Consider the following 26724-nt stretch of genomic DNA (forward strand, 5'->3'; position numbering starts at 1 on the left):
CGCACAGTGGCAGCAGTGTGTACCATCTACAAGATGCACTGCAGCAACTCACCAAGGCTCCTTTGACAACACCTTCCAAACCCACGACATCTACCACTTAGACGGACAAGGACAGCAGATGTACAGGAAGACCACCACCTGCAAGTTCTCCTCTGAATCACACACCATCCTGACTTGGAACTATATCGCTGTTCCTTCACTGTCACGGAGTCAAAACCCTGGAACTCCCTTCCAAACGACGCTCTGGGTGTTCCTATAACAGATGGACTGCAGCAGTTCAAGAAGGCAGCTCCCCACAACCTTCTCAAGGTCAATTAGGGGTGGGCAATAAATGCTGGCCTAGCGATACCCACATCCCATGAACGAATGGAAAAATTATTCAGAGACAGGAATTCAAATCCCATATGGCATCTGGGAAATTTAAATTTAGTTAATATATCTGGAATAAATGGCTAGTGCTAGGAACAGTGACTGTGTAATTATTAAATATAAAGACCCATTTGGCTCACATTTAGGGAAAGAAATTTGCTGTCCTTACCTGGTTGGCCTGTGTGCAATTCCAGGCCCACGGCAATGTGGTTGACTCTTAACTGTCCCCTCAGCGTCCAAATTTGTCCAGCAAGCCGCTCTGTGATGACTATAAACACTGGCCTAACCAGCAATGCCGACATCCTCTGAATGAATAAAGGGGAAAGAAAGCCAAGTTGGATACTCAACCAAAAAATAGTAGCAGCATATCAGCAGCTACACTCCTGACCTTTTGACAGAGGGAAGGTCATTGAGGAAACAAATGAAGGTGGTTGGGCTGAGCAAGACCCTGGGGAACTCCAGTGATAATCTGGGGCTGTGATGACTAGCCATCAACAACAATAACCATCTACCTTCCTTTGTGTCAGATATAACTCCAGCCACTGGAGGATTTTAATGTTGAGCTCAGTTTTGTGAGGGTTCGTTGGTGCCAAACTCTGGTTGAATACTACTGTTTTGATGTCAAAAGCGCTTCCTGTCATCTCTCCTCTGGTATTCAGCTCTTGTGTCTATGTCTAGATCAAAGTTGCGACAAGAACATCTTTTTTTCCTTGGTGTTCTTGTTTATTCATTCACGGGTTGTGATCATCGCTGGCTGGGCCAGCATGCATTGCCCATCCCTAATTGCCCTTGAGAAGGTGGTGATGAGCTGCCTTCTTGAACTGCTGCAGTCCATGTGTTGTAGGTACACCCACAGTGCTGTTAGGAAGGGAGTTCCAGGATTTTGACCCAGTGACGGTTAGATGGTTAACCAGATGGTTAGAACCAGATCATTATTTTAATTCCAGATTTTTATTGAATTCAAACACTATCTACCATGGCAGGATTCGAACCTGGGTCCCCAGGGCATTATGCTTAGGTTTCTGGATTACTAGTCCAGCGATACCACTACACCATCGCCTCCCCTGGCCCTGGCGGAACCCAAATTGTGTGTCAGTGAGCAGGTTATTGCACTTGAAAGCACTGTTGATGACCCCTTCCATTACTTTACTGATGATTGAGAGTAGACTGATGGGGCGGTAATTTGGCTGGGTTGGATTTGTCCTGCTTTTTGTGTACAGGACATACCTGGGCAATTTCCCACATAGCCGGGTAGATGCTAGTGTTGTAGCTATTCTGTCAGTGAGGAGTGTTTGATAGGAAAAGAGAACTTCCTTGCTTTTCTTCAAGTACTGACACATCTATTTGAACAGGGTTATAGAAATCTGGAACCTTCTTTCCCCCAATAGGCTGCTGTTCTTCCCCGATTTTACTCCAGCATTGACAGCTGTGCCTTCAGCTGTTGAGGACCTCAGTTGTGGAATTCCTTCCTTAAAACCTCTTTTCTCCTTCAAGATTCTCCTTAAAAACTACCTCTTTGACCAAGTCCTAAATCTCCTTATACGAACATACGAATTAGGAGCAGGAGTAAGCAACTCGGACCATCAAGTCTGCTCCACCATTCAATAAGATCATGGCTGATCTGAATGTAACTTCAACTCCACATTCCTGCCTACCCCCAATAACCTTTCACCTCCTTGTTGCTTGGTCAAGTTTAGTATATAACACACCTGTGAAGCGCCTTGGGATGTTTTACTACATTAAAGGCACTATATAAATGCAAGTTGTTGTGTGTACTAGGACAAAGGGTGGTTTCAAGCACGAGACTGATAGGGGTTTCATTCGGATATGAAGGGATACAGAGAAAAAGCAGATAAATGGTACTAAGGTGCAGATCAGCCTTAATCTATCTACTTGAATGACAGAGCAAGCTGGAGGGGCTAAATAGCCCACTCATACTGTAATCCTAACAGGCTGGGTCACAGTTTAATGCCTCGCCTGAAGGACAGTCCCTAAGACAATGCAGCACCTCCATCAGTAATGCACTGGAGCGTATGAGTTCAAACGTTGGAGCGGGGCTATTTCTTAATCTAGTGACCAAACTGCCTACAATTGAGGCAAGCAGACACAATTATTATTCTTACAAGAAGAACTCAACATCTCAGTTTGTGTAGATGTATTTTTGTGCATTGCAGAGAATATTTCAGATGGCTTCAGGCAGAACATCTTAATATTTTTTCTTCCTGCCAATTTTCTCTGGCAATTTAAATATCTTCATAATTGATTCCAGTAAACATCAATCTGAAAACGCTAATGGAGCTCCAGGAGTTAAGTTGGCTCAACAATTACTGTGGATCTGAAGACAGCTACAGGCAGCGCTTGGCTCCATCAGAGTCAGACAGATATGTTAGACAGACTTTACTGTGCAGAAATGGTGGAAATTGCTCAGAATTAATTAATGTTGACACCAAAATGGTAAGGAAGACACTTTTGCAGATGTTATGGGTTTGCCCTCGGGCTGATAGACTTTGCAGGCAGACTGTGCCTTCATTCACTAAAGAAGTAATAGAGACGCACTAATATAAATTTAATATTGTGATCCTTATCTCAGGGTATGGTAGTAGTGTAGTGGTTATAATACTGCACTATCAATTCAGAGGCTGGGAGTCCAAAGCACATCATAGCAAGTTATAATTCAATAAATCTGATAAACTGGCTGACTGACTCCAGCTAGGTTATCATAAAAACACAACCGGTTCATCCAGCTCATTTTCAGGCAAGGGAACATGCACCCCAATTTGGTCTGGCATTAGTACGACTCCACTCTCAAGCTACACGGTTGATGAATAATTTATGAGGCAGACTAGCAAACTCATCAATTGTCCTTGTGGCTCACGAATGTGACCATGACACATCCCCAGAACAAATAAAGAATAACATCCACCATCTGGCACAGAAAAACGTTATAACCATTTGAACACAGGTTCATTCAAAAGTTGAAAGTCAACTGTGACTGCTTTCAAAAGATTTAATTCTCAGCATGTGTTGCCACTGGCCATTTATTGCCCATCCCTGGTAGCCCTTCAGAAGGGAGTGATGAACCTTCTTGAACCACTTAAGACTGTGTGATAAAGTAGCTCCCACAAAAGTCAGCCAGCTACCTGAATGCTGGTGTGCTACTGCATTTACATCTGGAAGAATGGGAGTTTGAGATCCATTCTCATCAGGGATTTAATCTTTTTTTAGGTAGTGTTACGTGGGCTGGGGAGGTGAGTGAAGAGCACTGCAATGGTATGAGTAGAATCACTCAAAAGGATTTTATTATTTTCATAACACAAGCTTGAGGAATAACACTTCATCTTTCCACTAGGCACCTCATTCAGCTGTAACATCAGAGTTAACAAATTTAGACCTTAACCAACGCTCCCATTTTTTTCTCAGACAGCTGGTAATGGAAGAAGGCTCATCAGAGCCGCTGGGAATGGCAGAGATGTGGGCAGGTCCTCAGGATAGGACCCAATTGGTACACAGTCGCTGGAATGGTCCATACTCCTGGGGACTGCCCAACTTTCTCCAGCACATTCCCTGGCCACGGATCCTTCCCTTTGCCAGTTATTTAGTATTTCCATCCCCCTCTACTATTCTCCTGCAACCATTTACACCTCTCTGGTCCCATCTTATGTCCTGTCATCACCTTAATTTGCCTTGCACCATTTATTTAATCAGTTCTGTCTTCCGCCATATCTCTTCCCTCTCTCTGCACTTGTTCAAACGCTCTTTGTCTTTGACATTTTCTGGTTCTGATGAAAAGTCATTGGCCTGAAATATTGACTTGCTTGCTGAGTGTTTTCCAGCATTTTTTGTTTTTAATTTCCGATTTCCAGCCTCCGCATTATTTTGTTTTTGTTTCCACCACTTTTCCCTTGGCTGCTGACAAAGCGACAGTGATGACGATAATTATCTTCAATTCGTATGAACTTATCGAACTGCTGAGGGAGGCAGTGTGGCAGCTAGTAACAGCAGCAGAAAGCTCATCTATTTTAAATGCTCCAGCAGATGGTGGCTTGGCTGCAAATTGGATCTAATGATGCATTTAAAATGGAGAATTGCATCGAGAATTGGTTCTGCAATAGTGGCTCAGGCCCCTGGTGCTGTGGAAACGCTATTGATATCACAATGAGGGCTCCATGGCAGCTAGAATGACATGTAGGGTTGAGATTTTTTTTTTTATTCTTTCATGGGATGTGGGTGTTGCTGGCAAAGCCAGCATTTGTTGCCCATCCCTAATTGTCCTTGAACTGAACATTTCAGAGGACAGTTAAGAGTCAACCACATTGCTGTGGGTCTGGAGTCACATGTAGGCCAGACGAGGTAAGGATGGCAGATTTCCTTCCCTAAAAGGACATTAGTGAACCAGATGGGTCTTTACGACAATTGATGACAGCTTCATGGTCACCATTACTGAGACAGCTTTATATTCCAGATTTATTAATTGAATTTAAACTCTACCAATTGCCATAGTAAGATTTGAACCCATGTCCCCCAAGCATTAGCCTGGGGCCTCTGGATTACTCGTTCAGTGATATAACTGCAATGATACCATCTCCCCCAATTTGGAACTATACTTCCCCCTCCAGGCCTCCAAATAGCATTAATAACTTGTATTTATATAATACTTTGAACATGGTTAAAAAGCCCAAGGCACTTTGTGTTATCAGACAGAGTTTGACACCGAGCCATGTGAGGAGATATCAAGATAGGTGACCAAAGACTTGGTCAGGGTTAGATTTTAAGAAGCGTCTTCAAGGAGAGAGGGGTAAGGAGGCCGAGAGGTTTAGGGAGGGACTGCCAGAAGTTAGGTAGCTGAAAACAGAGTGGCTAAAGGTGATTAAAATAGGATATGCATGACAGGCAAAATTATAGTAGTACAGAGGTCATGGGAGTGTTGTAGGGCTTCAGAAGGTTACAGAGATAGGGAGTGATGAAAGCAAGGATGAGAATGCTACAATTGAGGAATTGCCAGATCAGTAGCAATGCAGCAAAGGCTACATTCCAGTGGCCTGTACGGAAGTAACATGGCAGCAGCCACTGCATGTCATTCATGGCCATTTATCCTTGTAGCACTGCACTTGCAGAATCTCTCTCTTTATAGTCTCTCCAGGTGTTTTGGAATAAATTGACAATAATAAGGATCAAAAAGCAGATTTGGGTTTGGGTTCAATTTCCTTTTGATATTCAAAAATCCAACCACTTGAAAGGCAGTGAGAGGACTTGTCCCAAAAGGGTGATGTTCAAACCAGTGACCCAAGGGAATAGCTCATCAATTCTAGTGCAAAAAGGTCAGGCAAGGTTGTTCTATTCGCACTCACTTTGTCCAGTTTAAATTTTGAGAGTCTGGAGCTTTGGAAAGGGCTCTTTTCAGCTGCATTTTTTGGTGAATAAATCCTCAATCAATGCACCAAGATTGGTTAGTATCTACAGCTTAAGTTTTGAATTTTTAGTGACACACAAAGCTCCACAGTGTGACACTAAGTCTACAATTCCTCTACGGGAATTGTGCAAATAGAACCCTTTATGGGGTTTGGTCGGGTGTGGGGAGGGGGCGCAGAGGGTGAGTGGGAAGAAGTTGAAGCCATTTGGAGTGACCTGCCTGGGTAAACAATATGCACCACTTAATTCTCTTCTTTCTCCTCCAGGGAATCTGCAGTACTGTACAGGGTTGAGTTCATATTTCCAAACGGTTACCCTGTACCTTGTCCTCGATTTTCACAACTGTGTCTGATGTAGGACAAGGGCAAAAAAACAATCCCAAAACAGACTATACTCTGCAGGGAATTACATGAGGCTTTGCTTGTCTGCGGTGATTTATTTGCTACATGATAACCACATCTGCCAGGCTCCATTATTAACTTATCACAATCTACTGCAACAAAATACTTGCTGCAACTGTTCGACGGACAGTTTACAGCAATCAGGGGACTGGGTGGAGCACTGGGCTTCTAGCATTTGGTTCTGAATCTAGTCTGGATTGACAATGGTCTTGAAGAAGCTTCCCCCCTGTCTGTCGACCCCCAAGGGTCAAACACAAAATACGTGTGGCCAGTCTCAATTCAGTCCAAGTCAAAAATAAAATGGCAACCTGACTTAGAGAGAACAGGATCACTGGGGCAGGGAATGGAAAGGAATGTCAGACTGATGCAGTAAGAGGTATTCTTCTGAGGTGCACCGTTCAGACAAACAAAGTAAGAGGACCCTCACTTTACATTTGGCCACGCTATACTTGAAATGGGGATACTTGGCTCGAGCAAATAGGAAAGTGCTCCATTTTTCAACATCAACATCTCACTCCGAGTCAAGAAATATTCACCCTCAGTTTAATATATCACTGCAAATATTTGACTGTGAAAGGCTGGGATGACTTTTGCAGACAAGTCTTTTATGGAGTACAGAGATTATTGCAGACGTATCTGATGTGAAAACAGGTCTTCTCCTGCAGTCTCTCGTGCATCACCATCACTGTTCCAGCAGGATATTCTTGCAAGGTTGCTTCAATTCAGCTCCTTTACCCCAGAAGAAACAAGGGAAATGGGTCCCAGTTGAGAACTTGGAGCGCTGGCAGTTAACCAGCAGGTGAGTTTGTCCTGCTGTGTTGTAGCAAGACTCACCTTTCCGTAATTTTTTTTGGGGTGGGGGTAGAGCGTTATTCTGCAGACCCGTTGATCCAACATTACCACACACTACGAAAAGTTAATGGCGCCAGACGAAGAATAGAACCCAGAGCTGTCGGTGGAAAACCTCTGGGAGATGTGCACGGCGTTCAGCTCCACATCACCAAAACGGTAATTTTCACATTTCTGCAATGGAAAGCAAAGTATTAATATTTTATCCTGCAGAAGGGAGAGTCATTTGTCTTTTGGGTGCACTTAAAACTACCGTTAGTTTTGTATAACTCAACGGGGGAGTGGGGCAGTGGGAATCGGGAATATTCCCAGCTAAACAGGACCTCTGTGCTATGATCAACACTCAGGAGACCAACTTGGCACTATTGTAGTACCGAGGGAATGCTACACACCCGGAGGTGCCATTCATTCAGATGTAACATTATAACAAGGCCCTGGTCTGCAATCTCAGTTGGACATAAAAAATCTCTTCCAGAGGAGCAGGAAAGTTATCCCAAGTTCCCTGACCAATTTTTATCCCTCAATCAAGATTACTAAAAACAGATTATCTGGTCATTATCACACTGCATCCTGAGAGAGCTTGCCATGCACAAATTGGCTGCTGCATTTCCTACATTACAACAGTGACTACACTTAAAGCACTTTGGGATGTCCTGAGGTCATGAAAGACACTATGTAAATCTATTGTTTTCTATAATTCTTACATTGCTGAATAAATAAAACTCATATAGTTTGCACACCAGATATTGTGACTGTTATTTTAACCCTAGATTTTCAAACATAACTCCTCAGGATAAAGGCGGCTTCAGAAAAGGTTTACTAAACTAATACCTGGACTGGGTGGCTTGTCTTATGAGGATAGACTAGGCTTGTATCTGCTGGAGTTTAGAAGAGTAACAGGCGGCTTGATTGAAACATACAACATCCTGAGGGGTCTTGACAGGGTTGATGTGGAGAGGATGTTTCCTCTTGTGGGAGAATCTAGAACTAGGGGCAACAGTTTCAAAATAAGGGGTCGCCCATTTAGGACAGAGATGAGGAGAACTCTCTTTCTTAAAAAGCAGTGGAAGCAGAGTCTGTGAATATTTTAAAGGCAGAGGTAGATAGATAGATTCTTGATAAGCAAGGAGGTGAAAGGTTATCGGGGGTAGGCGGGAATGTGGAGCTGAGCTAACAATCAGATCAGCCATGATCATACTTAATGGCGGAGCAGGCTCGAATGGCCTATTCCTAATCCTAATTCATATGTTTGTATGCATGTGCGTATGATGGTCCTTGGAGGTTCATCCTGTCACCAGGTTTCTATTTTTCTGATGTCGGATACATTGGTGAGCACAGTGTCTGCAGAAGTTTGTATTTTGCTTGTATTTGTTGATTTACAAGAGTGTTATTTATTTTGCTATTTGCTAATAACATTGAATTTCATAAAGATAGCACAGTTTTATCTTGGGTAGCTGTTTATTTCTTTTGCAAGGGAGGTTAGGAGGTCCATAAGAATGTGTCAATATTTTCAAAGGATCCCTTACAACAAAAATCTCAACTTTAACAATTACACCACTGTATCCTAAGAACCTCATTCATTTGCACATCAACCACTGTGACTAGAGGTTTGATCCTTATCCTGCTAAACTGGAATCTTGTACTCTTACACATCAGATGCCCTGAACAACTACTCTTCAAATCTTACACATCAAATATTATAACTTGGTGCTCTTCTGAGTAAATAGGAGCTTTGCAAAAATCATGGAACAAGAAATACTGAATGCAAGGGGTTTGGAATAAAAGACACAATCACTTACATTTTAACACAAATTATTTTAGCCTCCCTTGGTAATTTAAAACAAAGTACATTCCCCTTGGGGATTTTATGAGAAACACATTCTTTCTAGTTAGAATATCTCTCTTACTTTGAGTGCAATCTCTTCGTAACACCATTTCTAGAGCCGTGAAGTTGACCAGCTAAGGGCTGAATCAGGTTAGCCGATTACAAGATACAGTTCCATTCAATATATCACAGATTCTTCACAGCCAAGTATCTCACATTATAACAACTCACTTGCAATGTTGTAATGAACACCTCAAGAGTCAGAAACCATGGCCTAGTAGCTTTACCACAGGAAAACTGAACATCTTACAATGTGGGTGAGGTGTAACAGTCAACATTGTAAAAGCTGCCAGTAATAGTGAAAAGGATTTGACGAGATGTTCAATAAATTCTCAGAGTCAAAAGAAATTGACATTACCTGGGCAGCCGTTCCTGACTAAATTGGCTCTCTGCCAGCAATGAAACTTATTGAAAACAAAACCATTCTGCGGTTATCGGTGTCCCTAGCGAGTCCAACGTTTATTGCCCATCCCTGGCAATCTCCATGGTCACACAAGCTCAGTGAAGTGGGCACTTGTAATTTTAGTCCAGAGAACAATAATAAAATAATACTACTTATAGTTATGCATCTCGTCACCAGGTCAAAGCACTTCACAAAATTAATTACTTTTATGGAGTACAGAGATTATTGTGTTCGCAAACACAACAAGCATTCGACACCAAGAGGAATTGGTGAGAAGGTTTCTTTGGAAAAGAGAAAGTTCGATCATGGTTAAATTGTTCATGGTGCTGAGGAGGTAAAATACCAAGTTAAAATGAGAAATTTAGGACTCTATTGGTCAGGTGGAACTTGCTCACCTAAAGGGTATTAAGAGCTTCAGCAAAAACTATTAAGGAAGGATACTTAATCTCAAGTGATAATGGAATGTTTCTGGAGATTGAGGGATATAGTGGGAAGGGAGCTGGAATCTTTGGAAAAAGGGAAGGGCTTGTTAGATCCAACAAGCTTTCACTATTCCAAAATATTCTTCTGCACTAACATCATTCGTGAAACTGTTTGTTTCCAATCCAATCTACATGAGTACTTTCATGTAAATACCTCAATTTCATCCAGTACCCTTTTCCCATGTTGACAGAGGGTCAATCACTCCTTTCAAAAAATCCTTTCAGGTGAAGCAGTGCTTCACTTGCAGCTCCTTCAATTTGGTCTACTGTATATTCGCTGCTCCCAACGTGGTCTCCTCTACATTGGGGAGACTAAACGCAAGAGTGGCTGACAGCTTTGCGGAACTTTCGCTCAGTCCACAAGCATGACCCAGACCTCCCTGTCGCTTGCTCTCACCACCCTGCTCTCATGCCCACACGTCCGCCCTTGGTCTGCTGCAATGTTGCAGTGAAGCACAACACAAACTGGAGGAACAGCACCTCATTTTCCGCTTAGGCACTTTACAGACTTCCGGACTTAACACTGAATTCAACAACTTCAGAGCATGAACTCTCGCCTCTATCTTTGTGTATTCTTTAGTCCAATTTTTATTTATTTTAAAATTATTTTTATTTATTTATTCATTTTTCCCTATTTTTAAAATCTTTTTCCCCCCAACATTTCTGTCACTTGTTCTTATGTTTTGCTTTCACAGAGCACTGGCCGTTGTTCTGCTGTTAACACATTCTACTATCTTATCTTTATGAAACGATCAGCACCTTCTTTAGTCTTTAACACTAGCATTAACACTCCCTTTGTCTTGTTTCCATGACATCTCTTGAGCTCCCACCTATCAAGTTTGCTACATCTGCTCCACCCCCTCTTAAACAGTATAAAATCCATCACATTTCTACTTCTCTTTAGCTCTGAAGAAGAGTCATACGGATTTGAAACGTTAACTGTTTCTCTCTCCACGGATATTGCTGGAAAAACTCTGCAGGTCCGGCATTTTCTGTTTTAACTTCAGATTTCCAACATCAGCAGTATTTTGCTTTTATATTGACAGAGGGTATGTTTCTTAAAAATATAAAATACAAGTTAATATGATTCACCTTCTACAGGAGGAGAAAGAAGTGAACTCTTTGCCTTAGCTGTGATTTCAGCTCAGTACCATTTAAAACGCAATGGCGCTTTCTGCCTGAACAAATCCAAAGCTGATTGTTCCAGGTTCGATGTAGTCAGTGTTCGGCCACCTATGGGGGATAGCAAATATCACACCAGAGGGAGCCTCATCACCACGCCTTTCTCACACAGCTCAAATAGGTCCATTTGTTTTTAATGTCAGCAATTTATTTGATGGAATACTCATTAGATGTGAAAGCATTCACTCTCCTGCTGGCCTAGTACCACAATGGTGAATGCATGTCATACAAAATAAAATGTGTTTTTTTTTAAATCAAGGAGTGTGGGCTTCGCTGGCTAGGCCAGCATTTATTGTCCATCCCTAGTTGCCCTTGAGAAGGTGGTGGTGAGCTGCCTTCCTGAACCACTACATTCCATGTTGTGTAGGTACACTCACAGTGCTGTTAGGGAGGGAGTTCCAGAGTTTTGACTCAGTGACAGCGAAGGAACGACAATATATTTCCAAGTCAGGATGGTGGGTGGCTTGGAGGGGAACTTCCAGGTGGTGGTGTTCCTATCTATCTGCTGCCCTTGTCCTTCTAGATGGTAGTGGTCGTGGGTTTGGAAGGTGCTGTCTAAAGAGCCTTGATGAGTTCCTGCAGTGCATCTTGTACATGGTGCACACTGCTGCTACTGTGTGTCAGTGGTGGAGGGAATCAATGTTTGTGGATGGGGTGCCAATCAAGTGGCTGCTTTATCCTGGATGGTGAAAAGCTTCTTCAGTGTTGTTGGAGCTGCACTCATCCAGGCAAGTGGAGAGTTTTCTATCATACTTGGGCCTTGTAGAAGGCAGGCTTGGGGAGTCAGGAGGTGAGTTACTCAGTGCAGGATTCATAGCCCCTGGTCTGCTCTTGTAGCCACAGTATTTATATGGCTAGTCTAGTTCAGTTTCTGGTCAATGATAACCCCAAAATGTTGCTAATAGGAGATTCAGCAATGGTAATGCCATTGAATGTCAAGGGGCAATGGTTAGATTCTATCTTGTTGGAGATGATCATTGCCTGGCACTTGTGTGGCGTGAATGTTACTTGCCACTTGTCAGCCCAAGCCTGTATGTTGTCCAAGTCTTGCTGCTTTTGAACATGGACTGCTTCAGTATCTGAGGAGTCGCAAATGGTGCTGAACATTGTGCAATTATCAGTGAGCATCCTTACTTCTCACCATATGATGGAGGGAAGGTCATTGGTGAAGCAGCTGAAGATAGTTGGGCCTAGGACACTACCCTGAGGAACTCCTGCAGTGATGCCCTGGAGCTGAGATGACTGACCTCCAACAACTACAACCATCTTCTTTTGTGCTAGGCATGACTCCAACCAGTGGAGAGTTTTCTCCCCGATCCCATTGACTCCAGTTTTGCTAGGGCTCCGTGATGCCACACTGGGTCAAATGCTGCCTTGATATCAAGGGTAAGTCACTCTCACTTCAGGTCTGGAAGTCAGCTCTTATGTCCATGTTTGAACCAAGGCTGTAATGAGGTCAGGAGCTGAGTGGCCCTGGCAGAAACCTAACTGAACATCAGTGAGGTTATTGATAATCAAGTGCCACTTGATAGTACTGTTGAACCCTTCCATCACTTCACTAATGATTGAGTGTAGGCTGATGGGGTGGTAATTGGCCAGGACGGATTTGTCCTGATTTGTGTGTTGAGGACATATCTGGGCGATTTTCCACATAGCCGGGGAGATGCCAGAGTTGTAGCTGTACTGGAACAGCTTGGCTAGGGGCGTGGCAATTTGGAGCACAAGTCTTCAGTATAATTGCCGAATGTTTTCAGGGCCGACAGCTTCTACAGTATCTAGGGTCTTCAGCCATTTCTTGATATCACGTGGAGTGAATCGAATTGGCCGAAGACTGGCATCTGTGATGCTGGGACCTCTGGAGGAGGCCGAGATGGATCACCCATTGGGCACTTCTGGCTGAAGATTGTAGCAAGTGCTTCAGCCTTATCTTTTGCACTGGCATGCTGGGCTCCCCCATCATTGAAGATGGAGATACTTATGGAGCCTCCTCCTCCAGTGAGTTGTTTAATTGTCCACCACCATTCACAGCTGGATGTGGCAGGACTACAGAGCTTAGATCTGATCCGTTGGTTGTGGGATTGCTTAGCTCTGTCTATCACTTGCTGCTTATGCTGTTTGGCATGCAAGTAGTCCTGTGTTGTAGCTTCACCAGGTTGACACCTCATTGTTAGGTATGCCTGGTGCTGCTCCTGGCATGCCCTCCTGCACTCTTCATTGAACCAGGGTTGATCCCCTGGCTTGGTGGTGATGGTAGAGTGGGGGATATGCCAGGCCATGAGGTTACAGGTTGTGGATGAGTACAATTCTGCTGCTGCTGATGACTCACAGCGCCTCATGGTTGTCCAGTCTTGAGTTGCTAGATCTGTTCAAAATCTATCCCATTTAGTACGGTGGTAGTGCCACACAACACGATGGAGGATATCCTCAGTGTGAAGACAGGACTTCTTTGCCACAAGGACTGTGCAGTGGTCACTCCTACCGATACTGTCATGGATGCTGTTTATCTATCTACCTATAAAAGTCTGGTGTCTTGTGAGCTTCAGTCACATCTCAAAGTGCCACACTTTTAAACTGGCTGCCTCAAATGTCAATCATGAAATCACAACCAAACAAGTACAGAGCCTAGAATAGACAAGTAGCATCTTACATAAACATCAGTATGAAGCTAATTGCTACCACTATGTTAAAAGCAAAATACTGCAGATGCTGGAAATCTGAAACAAAAACAGAAAATGCTGGAAAAACGCAACAGGTCTAACAGCATCTGTGGAGAGAAAAACAGTTAACATTTTGAGTCCGTATGACTCTTCTTCAGAGCCCACTATGCTGCTCCCACTATGTGCTATTTTACAGGAATTCAGCTTTGTGGTCTTATACACCAGGTTAATCACAGTTCCACTTGACATAACACTACTGATCCTTTTAAGACATTATCACTTGAATGAGGGTGAGCAGTTTTGCTTTTTTATTCTTTCACCGGATGTGGATGTCGTTTGTAGGGCCAGCATTTATTGCCTATACCTCAATGCCCTTCAGAAGATGGTGGTGAGCTGCCTTCTTGTACCGCTGCAGTCTGTGAGGTGTAGGTACACCCAGACTGCCGTTCGGGAGGGAGTTCCAGGATTTCAGTGACAGTGAAGGAATGGCGATATAGTTTCCTAGACAGGATGGTGTATGACTTGGAGGGGCACCTGGAGGGAAACTTGCAGGTGCTGGTGTTTCCATGCGTCTGTTGCCCTTGTCCTTCTAGGTAGTAGAGATGGCATGTTTAGAAGGTGCTGTTGAAGGAGCCTTGGCAAGTTGCTGCAGTGCATCTTGTAGGTGAAACAGACTGCAGTCATGATGTGTGGTGGCGCACGAAGTGAATGCTTAAGGTAATGGATAGGGTGCGAATCAAGTGAGCTGCTTTGCCTTCAATGGTGTTGAGTTTCTTGAGTGTTGCTGGAGCTGCAACTCATCCAGGCAAGTGGGGAATGTTCCATCATACTCCTGATATATGGTTTGTAGATGGTGGACAGGCTTTGGGGAATCAGGGGGTGTGTTACTCGCTGCAGAATTCCCAGACACCGGAGGTTTGAAATTTAAAACAACAATGTGCTCACTGGGTCACAGACACTTGTGAAGAAACAACAGCTGGTCAATGAACAAAGTAAAAAACCAAAATTCGACGATGCCTATGATAGTGGCAAGAAATTCAAGTGTAGTGAGCAGAAAGGTTCAGAATGACTGAGTGCAGAGAAACAACTTTTGTATCTACATTGTTTCTAGAACTTGAAATGATTTTTGGTGATGAACCACAAAACTGTGAATGTGTTAAACAACAAGGAAAAGTATACTTAGCACAGGAGCTGTGCTATAGTGTAGCTGGCCCAGTGGATTCAGTGAGCAAACCAAACCACATTATCTGTTAGCAGCAAGCTCCAAAAATGACATGCTGCATTCTGAAGCATGGCAAATCTCTCACAGATGGTGAACTTATCAAGAGTGTTACACAGAGTAGTGCTGACACATTGTTCAGTGACTTTCCCCGGCAAGGACAAAATTAAGCAGTGCAGTGGGGAGCAGAAATGCCTCTTGGTCAGAACACTGTGAAGGATAAGGTCCAGTGCATATCTAAAAATATCAGAGAACAATTCAAGATTGGCTCGCAAAAGGTTGTTGTTTGCTCACTGTGCCTTGATGGAACCAACGATGTGACTAAGCAAGAGAGGGACTGGAAGTGACTGTCAATTTGCAGCGAGCGCAAAAATTCACGTAGAATAACTAAAACGGTTCAGTCTACCAGAGAAAATACAAGTAAAATGTTTATGGAGGAAATATTTATGATTGAAAGGATCAGCTTTCTGGCTTTGTTGAATCAGGAAGTGCAACATTCAGTTGCCCCTCTTCAGTGCCCGCAATCATCAAGCCTGCCTTAGGCACAACTGTGAAGGACTCTGGAAAATATCCTGAAGAAAAAAATGAAGATTACAAACCACACTGTGAATCTCATTCTGAATCATCGTCACAGTACAAAACTTTGCTGATGTGCAAATTGCCTCAGTTGGGTTAGTCAGGGGCAAACGTTTTGATTGGTTTGTGATACCATCTTGATTGACGGTAACTGTCTTGGAGGGAGAGAGGTGAAGATTATCACAGTCGGCTTTCCACGGGTTGCCAAAATTCATAATTTTTCAGCAATTTAATAGGCACTGCAGTAAACTGAAAAAAATAACTGCAAGACTGGGGAAAACAACCAGCCGAGAATGGAGACAGAGAAATTTATGCTGCCGAAAAACGTTGACACAAAAACTGCGTCAAAAATATGATTAGAAGTCAAGCTGTGCAGGCAAAAGTGTGCACAAATGTAAAATAGCTAACATATTATAGATTGCTATAAAATAAAGGGATAAACAGTATATCTTAAACTAATCTCTCACACTGCGTAAACAACATCTGAAGCCTTAAATCCAAGGACAACTCACTCCCCATATCTCTTCTACGGAGAAAATGCCTCATTTACTAAGTATTAAGACAGGAATATAAACGCTTTCCTTCAAATGCAATAACTATACACAAGAGGATAAATAACAGGGATATTACCCAGGAGAGCTTGTCATTTTTCAATACTCATTACCTGATCTTGCAGCTGCTCTCTGCCCAATTCCTCAGAGTAATTTCTAGGTCTCTTACGCTCACCAGGACTCACAAACAGGATTGCACAGCCCAGTGCATAGAATAGCCTAACGCACATCTGTATTAAGGTTGACCTGGTTAAGGTTACTTTTAGCATCACTGTCTTCTCAAAGCCAAATGTCCCAAGTATGTTGGCACTCATCAAGCAGAGGTACCTTCACTGACTTGGGCCTGTCCGCAGGTTGGAAGATGGACATATACCCAACGATTTGCTGTATGGCGAGGTAGCCAAAGCCAGAAGACAAGTAGGATGTCCAAAGCTCCACTTCAAGGATGCTTGCAAGCGCGACCTGAAGGCCCTAAACATCAATTTTCGCACTTGGAAGAAACTAGCTGACAACAGAGGGAAATGACGTCATCACCTGTGGACTGGCATGTACCACCATGATGGTTAGCAGCTACAGCAGCTTGGCAACAGGCACCAACACCAAAAATAACAACCTGATAACTATTTCATATACGGCACTTGTGGCAGAACCTGCCTCTCGTGGGCTGGTTTCTTCACCATCAGCAGAAGTGCGCCATATTAAGTGACCCCATCCCCAACGGATTTGATTTCCTGCATGTCCATCATCAGGTGGAAGGATGCCAACGATGCTCTAGCATCTTTGTCGTTTCAAACGCCACACAGCCCAAAAATTAATCTTTAAAAATAATATGAGTGATTGGCAGGTTGTTTTTGAAGAATATTATTTTCCCTTATATCTTGGATCTATTGTCAAAGCCCAACTTCTTAGTCCCAGTGAAAAATAACAGGAGCTGTAACAATCTTTTATTTTCTTCAGAATGACTCTGCGCTTTGTTTAATTGTTTGAATAATATTGTTTAGAATATAAATGATGGCATTTCGTTGCTGCTCAGAAGCTTTTGTGTTTCCCTTGATTTAGTGTCAAGGAACAGTTGCTCCCAAAATGTTTTGACTTTTAACAAATAATTGATGATGCTCCACTTTTACCATCTGGTCCAATTAGCTATGGAAAGGGTGTGTGATTATGGCTTTGTAAGAATTCCTTGCTAAGTCTGAACAGCTTGATTTCAAACCTTCCAGTTTTTAACCATTTAAAAAGGAGTTGTAATTATTTTTGTTAGGACATCATCGTCAAATATGATGACTTTTCACTGCAGTGAAACTGCAGTCTTAGCTCACCTTTCACAGGATGAAAGATTTCAATCATTTTCTTCTGTCTGAAGACAATTTGCTGTACAATTCTGCTGCCTGATAGGAGTGAGTGAGCCAGTGGCTTTGAAAGAGCCACTGTACCTCATAAGAAATAGGAACAGGAGGAGGCCATTTGGTCCATCAAGCCTGCTCTTGCATTCAATAAGGTCACAGCTGATCTGATTGTGCCCTTAACTTCACTTTCCTGCCTACTCCCCATAACCCCTAACTCACTTGTCAATCAAAATCTATCTAACTCAGACTTGAATATATTCAATGATCCAGCCTCCACTGCTCTCTGTGGAAGAGAATTCCAAAGACTAACGACCCTCTAAGAGAAAAAAATCTTCCTCACCTCTGCCTTAAATGGGAGACCTCTTAGTTTTCAACTGCGCTCCTAGTTCTGCATGCCCCTACATGTGGAAACATCCTCTCAGCATCTATCCTGTCACTAAAATCCTCAGCAACAAGGAGCTCTATGGAGTAGGACTTAAAGGGGGAATCCTTCTTACAATTCCCATATAGCAAGTTCAGAATCTTGGCTCAGATACTCAAATGGAGCATCACCATCCCTCCCATCCTCTGGTTGCGTTCATGCACTTCCTGGTGGCCATCTATACATCAGGGAATATTAGAACAGGCTGTCGGTTCACCCATTCAGCTGGTGACTAGTAGGGCGTAGGGGAGAAACTTAAAAGAAAATAAATTAAACAGTGAAGCATGAGACAGTCAGAAATAAAACACTTTGGTCATTTTGAGAACATGCATTTATATCGTGGCTTTCATGTCAAAACATCCCCTTAGTATTTTATACTAGTATAGAGACTATTACTTAAGCAAATAATGCAGTGATTCTTTACTAAAGTCCACAAGCATCTCACAAGATGAATGAGTTTAGAGAGCAATGTTGACCAGGAATTGGGAGAATTCTGTTCTCCCCTTTGAATGGTGGCCTAGCATCTTTAACATACAACTTTACAGGCAACTGGAACTCAATTTGTCTTATTTGAAGAAAAGCACCTTTGACAATGCAGTACTCCCTCAGTATTACAGCAGCTGAATGTATCTGCTCAGAGCCTGCTGCGCAGCTCAAACTCTCAATTCTTTGACTCTGAGACGAGGCCAACCATGCCAAGCTGACGAACTTTAGAAATAAACAACTGACCATCCTCCACTGTTCACATCATCAGATGTGATGTTCATGGATGGTTCTGCTACTAAAATGCAATTATTCTGAACTTATATATAAAGAAATACTTATGTTTATATAGTACCTTTCATAACTTCACAACTTCCCTAAAGCACTTTACAGCCAATGAAGTGCTATTGAAATGCATTCGCTGTTGTAATGTTGGAAATGTGCCACTCAATTCGCACACAGCAAGTTCCTACGAACGGCAATGTGGTAAAGGCCAGGTAATATGTTTCTGGGTGTTGGGATGATAAAATGTTGGCCAGGTCACTGGAGAGAACTCTCCTCCACTTCTACAAAATATTGTGATTGGATATTTCATGTCCACTTGAGGGGGTCCTTGGTTTGACATCTCAACCAATATCCCAGCATTTATTGGGCAATTAGGGATGGGCAATAAATGCTGGTCTTGCCAGCGACACCACATCCCATAAACGAATTTTTAAAATCTGAAAGACGAATCCTCCGACAACAGAGCACTTCTTGAGCTCAAGTCTCTGGAGTGGGAATTAAACCTGCAACCTTCAGACTTGGAGGCAAAAATGCTTCCCACTGAACCATGATTGACATATACTTCTAAATATTTGGAAAAAACAATTTTGAGTATTGAAGTCTGGACTAATTGCACCATAAATAGAAGCCTGCTCCACCTGTATACTTAACAGAATTGCAGTGGCGAAAAAAGCAATGAGATCAACTACAGCCAAAATCAGCAAAAATCAGGAATGTTTTGTATGGCTCACCACTACAACAGTAAGAGCAACTAGCCACTGGCCCAATTGAGAGCTGTTCAGAGTATTTTTCATATTGCAGTTAACATTCTATAATTGTACTAAGAAGTAAGGAAACAAGGGTTTAGTTTCCTAATTGGAGCTTGACACCAAGTTACTGACCTTTAATACATTTCGTGCATCAAAGGACTCTCTTTCACGCGAGTTCTGCTTCCCCGGAGTGGCGTTGGTTCGACCTTCCACTAAAGACCGACAAAGGTTTGCGTTAAACAAAGATTATCACAGCCCCCAAACGGGAATCACAAAAAAAAAAGAGCATATGGATACCGCTCAGAAATATCCCTAGATCTAGTGTGAAACTCAAATGCTGTGACATTGGTATTGACATCCCAACTACCTTTCGTATTTCCCAAAAACATATTTTATATATAAATTTTGTAAAGATAGGTAACAGTCTAAGTTTTGGATTACATAAAGTGCAGTACAGTGCAATTTCTTTCATTACAGTATGTGGCACTCTAAGTGCAATGAGACACCTCAATTACAGCCTATATTTACAACGTACGTTTCATACAAAACATACAGGCTGAAAATATTGCTTCCAGCCCCTCAGTATACTATGGCAGGAGGGCCTGAGATAGCGGCTTTTCCCACATTGAGCCTTTGTGGCAGCTGCCCCAAGCCTTAGTGTGCCCCTCAGCATGTTGACCTAGACCTTGGAATGTCTGCAAAACTCAGCCATGGAAAGCTCTTTGCATTGGAAGACACTGGTATTGCTGTCCCAGCTACCTTTACTTCTGTGCCAACTTCCCCCCCCGACCCCACTTCTGCAGGCATCAGCTCCTGCTGGGCGATGGCTTCACAGGTGCTGTTCACCCTCCAGCTACTCACTCAAACTGACTATCCTTTACTGGCGATTTACGTCAATGCCGGCTTTATCACAACTCTGAAACCACCCTGAACAATCTCAAGAGGGACAGAGAGAGAACACACTAATCTTATCGAAAACCCAACAGAAAACAAGTCTCATGCCAGAAAAAAAGGGATTAAAATTTCATCTATTTCTTGGAAGCCTAAAACAAATAGGCAGCTCAATACTGATATCAGCATCCTGCTCACCTGCACAGTTTCAACATCCTCTCCCTCCTCCCACCCCTTGCCGTCTCCAGCAAACCACAGAATAAGATTAGTGCCTTATTCATGTGCACATATCATAGTGGAGGAGCTGCTGAAAGTACATATTTTGAAGTGGACCATGTCAGCCTACTTAATAAATGTACCTCTTGAATTAATCTGTGCATCACACCAAGGGTGGAGGTGAAACAAGTTGTGAATCTTCAGCCAGTTTAGGCATGAATGAAGTGCACAAAGTAGATGCTGGATTTGGATGAGCTGTAGCAATAAGGGAATGGTTCCCTCTTTCTAGTATTTTTAATGAAACCCGAAACACTTTAAAAAAATCTTTCTGCATTTGCTGCACCATCACTACACATAAGTCATTAAGGAAGCAGATGAACATTTGAGGCGTAAGCCCAACATCAGAACTAAAGAGTGACCGGGATGTGAAATGCACTGCCTGATAGGAAATTGGAGAAGAAAACTGCTAGGATATGGAGAAGCAACCAGGGAGTGAGACTAATTAGATTGCTCTTCAAAAGACTTGGCACAGAGTCAATGGGCTGAATGGCCTCCTTCTGTGCTGTACTGTTCTATGATTCTATATTTGAAACATTAACTTGCCTTTTCTATCTGCAGATGTGATACATCTGCTATGCAAGTGCTGGGAAGCATCTTTATACCAGTACCTTTAATTCTAAGGGGTTAATATCATGGCCTATACAGCACGTTGTACACTGGCATGTTAAGATTCTTTGGGTGAATAGATGAGTATTGGTCACGCTGTGTGTGAGTGGATGGCATGGAATGATATTGCATTGGGTATGGTGAGTGGAATGGGATGAGCATTTCACATGTACCTGTTGGGTCCCTTCTGAAAAGGGTGTTCATCAAAGTAGCATGGAGTTTCACCTTGTCCCATTCCTTCTCCATCAACCCCGAGGCAACAAATCGATCCAACAGTCCATCTGCAATCAGCTGCAATCTAGGCACAGAGGAATAATAGATTACAGAAACACAATAGGAACATGCACAAAAGCCAGATGATGACAGATGTGTGGTTTTACAGCAGCCTACCTCACCTGCTATCGTATTTGGTCAGCTTTCGCTCCAAGGCGTTTTATTTTTCCTACTCTAGGAGGTGGGAAAGAGAAGGTAGTAAGGAACTAATCATTGTCCATCTCACCCAAAAGCCTATGAGCTAGTGTTGTTAGCAAGTATGGAAACGCTCAACCACCATTTCTTGGGACAGAGGAACGCGAATCAGCTGTTGAGCCCGTCAAGGCTTCCTTGTAACTCTGTTGATTAAGGCATGCCTAACCTTTTAACCCCAACTCTCTGCCCTTTCTCCATAATCCCTGAATTATCATTGTTTCCACAAGGATCTCCCTTTTAAACACTCTGTGTCTACAGTCTCCTCAATTTGCTCCTAGTAAGCTCAGTTTGCATTCCGAGATAATGATCATTTCCCTCCAGGCTTTCCCATTTATTTCATTTTTATAAAGCATCAGTACTAGCTAGCACTCGTTGGTGGGTTATTTCTCCTTCAGGTACATCATTACTCACTCTAGTCTATTTCATCCAAAATCCATCTGCAATAGGGATTAGTGAAAGATTGGCTGATTTTGTCCCTTCATACCCCTGGGCACTGAGTCCCCTAATTGCTAATTCAGCACATATCAGGTGTTCAAACTTAGGAGCTTTTTAAGTCAATGGGGTTCATTGCTACATTGGATGGTGCCATTGCCCAGAAGGTGCTGGTGTGCTACAGCTCACTCAGGGAGTCCAAGTTGCTGTGGCAACATGCACTTTTACATGCGTGTTGTAGTCTGGAGCGATGAAAAGTGAAGGTAGAGGCTCCAATGTTCTTTCCATCACATGGCTGACCATGACTCTTCACTGCCTGCTGACTTCCTAGGCTGTTTGATTCAGTTGTATCAAATCGCTATAGAAAACTCCAACAAGACCAAAGCTGGACGTCCACCTGACATCGACTTAGGCAACAGAAATGACAAAAGACTCCCTGGCCAGCCAACTTTGCAAAGTCCACCTCAATAACATCTGGGGACTTGTATTAAAATTTGGAGAGCTCCCCCACAGGCTTGTCAAGCAACAACCTGATAATAGTCATACTCACAGAATCATACCTTAAAGCCAATGTAAGGCAATCACTCCCTCCACCACCAGTGCACAGTGGCAGCAGTGTGCATTATTTAGGAGGTGCACTGCAGAAATTCGTCAAGGCTCCTTTGAGGGCATGCTCCAAACCCATGACCTTACCCCTGAGAGGAACAAGGGCAACAGGTGCTTGGGACACCCCCACCTACAAGTTCCCCTCCATGTCACACACGATCCAGACTTGGAAATATATCACTGTTCCTTCACTGCTGTTGGTTCAAAATCCTGGAACTTGCGCCCAAACAGCAGTGTGGGTGCCCACAGCACACAGGTTTCAGTGGTTGAAGGTAGCTTTTCAAAGTAAATTCGGAACGGACAATAAATGCTGATCTTGCCAGCAATGCTCACAACCCATGAACAAATTAAAAAAAAAGCCCAACATACACTGCACTTTATAAATATAAATGGTTATAAACAGTACCAATCTCAGAGACATTCAAAGGGACATGACTAAATTTGTGTGCCAGCAACACGAGTAAAGTCGCTTTCAGTAGAGAAGGGCTTTGCCTTGTCCCACAGAAACTCTGGTCACAGTAGGAATACACTGTGTACAATTGATGTCTGTAACTTGATCCTTTAGGCGGACAAAGCAAGGTAGAAAGTATGTTTACACTGCAATGAGCTACAGCAGGAGGATCAGCCCCCAAATAATTGCAAGTCCCAAATCGGAAATGCAGCAATCTCTCATGCCATCTGACTTGCAAGGATCAGCAAGCAGCATTACTAAACCATGTGGGATCCAGAGACCGCAGCCAATCTGACTTACAGTGCCACAATGCAGAATTCCCGGGAGTAGGGAGAGATTCTGATCAGTAAGGCATGTAGAGCAGCATAGTTATTAGGTTCCCTGCGTAGGTGAGAATTACTTCCATTTTCCGTGTAAATAAGCAACTATAAACAGGATGCCTTTAACAGTGCCTGACCGAGAATTCACTGCATTACACTGGGGAGCTATTGCTAAAACAGATCTTTGCACTGTCCAGTAATGCAGCGTTGGAGCATTAAACTACCACAAGGAGTGACTTCTCCACCAAAATTACAAAAGAAATAGGAGTAGGCCATTCGGCCCCTCATGCCTGCCGCGCCACTCAATAAGATCATGGCTGATCTGCCCCAGGCCTCAACTCCTCTTTCGTGCCAGCTCCTCATAACCCTCAACTCTCCGATATTTCAAAAATTGATCTACCTCCCCTTGAAATATTTTCAGCGATCTAGCCTCCACAACTCTCTGGGGTAAAGAATTCCAGACATTCAAAGAACAAAGAAAAGTACAGCACAGGAACAGGCCCTTCAGCCCTCCAAGCCTGTGCCGATCATATTGCCTGTCAAACTAAAACATTTTGCATTTCCGGGGTCCGTATCCCTCTATTCCAATCCTATTCATGTATTTGTCAAGCTGCCTCTTAAACACCAGTATCGTACCTGCTTCCACCATCTCCTCTGGCAGCCAATTCCAGACAGTCACGACCCTCTGCGTAAAAAACTTGCCCCGCACATCTCCTCTAAAGTTTTCTCCTCTCAATTTAAATCTATGACCCCTAGTAATTGACTCTTCCACCCTGGGAAAAAGCTTCTGACTATCTACTCTGTCCATGCCACTCATAATTTTGTAAACTTCTATCAAGTCGCTCCTCAATCCCTGTCGCTCTAGTGAGAACAATCCGAGTTTCTCCTACCTCTCCTCATAGCTAATAACCTCCAGGCCAGGCAGCATCCTGGTAAACCCCCTCTGCACCCTCTCCAACACCTCCATATCCTTCTGGTAATGTGGCAGCTAGAATTGCACACAATATTCCAAGTGTGGTCTAACCAAGGTTCTATACAGCTGCAGCATGACTTCCCAGCTTTTATACTCAATACCTCTGCCAATGAAGGCAAGCATGCCATATGCCTTCCTGACTACCTTATCCACCTGCGTTGCCACTTTCAGTGACCTGTGGACCTGTACACCCAGATCCCTCTGCCTGTCGATGCACTTAAGTGTTTTGCCATTTACTGTATAATTCCCACCTGTATTAGACCTTCCAAAATGCATTACCTCGCATTTGTCCGGATTAAACTCCTTCTGCCATTTCTCCGCCCAAGTCTCCAACTGATCTATATCCTGTTGTATCCTTTGACAATCCTCTTCACTATCTGTGACTCCTCCAACCTTAGCGTCATCTGCAAACTTACTAATTAGCCCAGTTACATTTTCCTCCAAATCATTTACGTATACTACAAACAGCAAAGGTCCCAGCACTGATCCCTGCGGAACTCCACTAGTCACAGCTCTCCATTCAGAAAAGCACCCTTCCACTGCTACCCTCTGTCTTCTATGACCAAGCCAATTCTGTATCCATCTTGCCAGCTCACCTCTGATCCCGTGCGACTTTACCTTCTGTACCAGTCTGCCATGAGGGACCTTGTCAAAGGCCTTACTGAAATCCATGTAGATAACATCCACTGCCCTTTCATCGTCGATCACCTTTGTCACTTCCTTGAAAAACTTGATCAAGTTAGTGAGACACGACCTCCCCTTCACAAAACCACGCTGCCTCTCACTAATACGCCCATTTGCTTCCAAATTGTAGTAAATCCTGTCATGAAGAATCTTCTCCAATAATTTCCCTACCACTGACGTAAGGCTCACCGGCCTGTAATTTCCTGGATTATCCCTGTTACCCTTCTTAAACAATGGAACAACATTGGCCATTCTCCAGTTCTCTGGGACCTCACCCGTAGCCAGTAAGGATTCAAAGATTTCTGTCAAGGCCCCAGCAATCTCCTCCCTTGCCTCCCTCAGTACTCTGGGGTAGATCCCATCTGGCCCTGGGGACTTATCCGTCTTAATACTCTTCAAGACACCTAACACCTCCTCTTTTTTGATCTCCACATGATCCAGGCTATCTACACACTCTTCCCTAGACAAATCGGACGCTAAGCCCTTCTCTTTGGTGAATACTGATGAGAGCACTCATTTAGTATCTCCCATTTCTTCTGGCTCCACACACAGATTCCCACCTCTGTCCCTCTGTTCACTCCCCTCTGAGAGAAGAAATTCCTTTGCATCTCAGTTTTAAATGAGTGTCCCCTTATCCTGTAACTATGTCCCCGAGTTCGAGAGTCCCCACAAGTGGAAACATCTTCTCAACATCTATCTTGTCAAACCCCCTCAGGATCTTGTACATTTCAATAAGATCACCCCTCATTCTTCTAAGCTCTAATGAATAAAGGTCTAACCTGTTTAGCCATTCTTGATAAGTCGACCCCTTCATCCCAGGAATCAGTCTAGTGAATCTCTTTTGAACAGCCTCCAATGCAGTATATCCTGTCTTAAATACAGAGACCGAAACTGTACACAGTACTCCAGGTGTGGCCTCACCAACACGCTGTACAGTTGCAACAAGACTTCCCTATTTTTAAACTCCAACCCCTTAGCAATACAGGACAAAATCCCATTTGCCTTCTTAATTATTTGCTGCACCTGCATGCTAACCTTTTGTGTTTCATGCACAAGAACACCCAGATCCCTCTGTGCTGCATTTCTTTTGGGAGTCTCTCTCCATTTAAATAATAGTCTGCCTTTTGATTCTTCTACCAAAGTGCATGACCTCATACTTTCCTACATTAAACTCCATCTGCCAAGTTTTTGCCCACTCACTCAATCAACCTATCTATATCCCCTTGCAGATTCCTTATGGCCTCATCACAACATGCCCCTCCCACATATTTTTGTATCGTCAGAAAATTTGGATACATTACACTCTGCCCCCTCCTCCAGGTCATTAATATAGATAGTAAATAATTGAGGCCCTAGGACTGATCCTCATGGCACTCCAATAGTTACATCTTTCCAACCTGAAAAAGACCCATTAATCCCATCTCTCTGTCTTCTGTGTGTTAACCAATCCTCAATCCATGCTAATACATTACCCCAATACAGTGAGCTCCTATCTTGTGCATTAACCTTTTATGTGGCACCTTATCGAATGTTTTCTGGAAATCCAAATACACTATATCCACCGGTTCCCCTTCATCAACTCTGCTTGTTGTATCCTCAAAGGATTCTAGCAAATTTGTCAAACATGATTTCCCTTTCAGAAAACCATGTTGACTCTGTTTGACTGCGTTAAGCTTTTCTAAATGTCCTGCTATTTCTTCCTTAATAATGGACTCTAGCATTTTCCCAACGACAGACGTTAGGCTGACTG

The 26724-nt window shown here is 43.2% G+C and overlaps 1 protein-coding gene across 2 annotated transcripts in view; it reads right to left on the bottom strand.

Moving 5' to 3' along the window:
• Nucleotides 1-3646: 3646 nt before the first annotated feature.
• Nucleotides 3647-26724, bottom strand: part of ascc1 (activating signal cointegrator 1 complex subunit 1) — a 49204-nt gene continuing 26126 nt past the window's right edge. For both annotated transcript variants that reach the window (XM_078530953.1, XM_078530954.1), the window contains exons 8-10: nucleotides 21214-21338; nucleotides 19400-19479; nucleotides 3647-7202 (exon numbers count right to left, since the gene is read on the bottom strand). In XM_078530953.1, coding sequence (XP_078387079.1) covers nucleotides 7086-7202; nucleotides 19400-19479; nucleotides 21214-21338 — 322 coding nt within the window. In that variant the 3' untranslated portion in view covers nucleotides 3647-7085. The remainder of the gene's footprint in view (nucleotides 7203-19399; nucleotides 19480-21213; nucleotides 21339-26724) is intronic.

Source organism: Cetorhinus maximus, chromosome 27 (genome assembly GCF_964194155.1).
Source record: "Cetorhinus maximus chromosome 27, sCetMax3.hap1.1, whole genome shotgun sequence".
Lineage (NCBI taxonomy): Eukaryota > Metazoa > Chordata > Chondrichthyes > Lamniformes > Cetorhinidae > Cetorhinus > Cetorhinus maximus.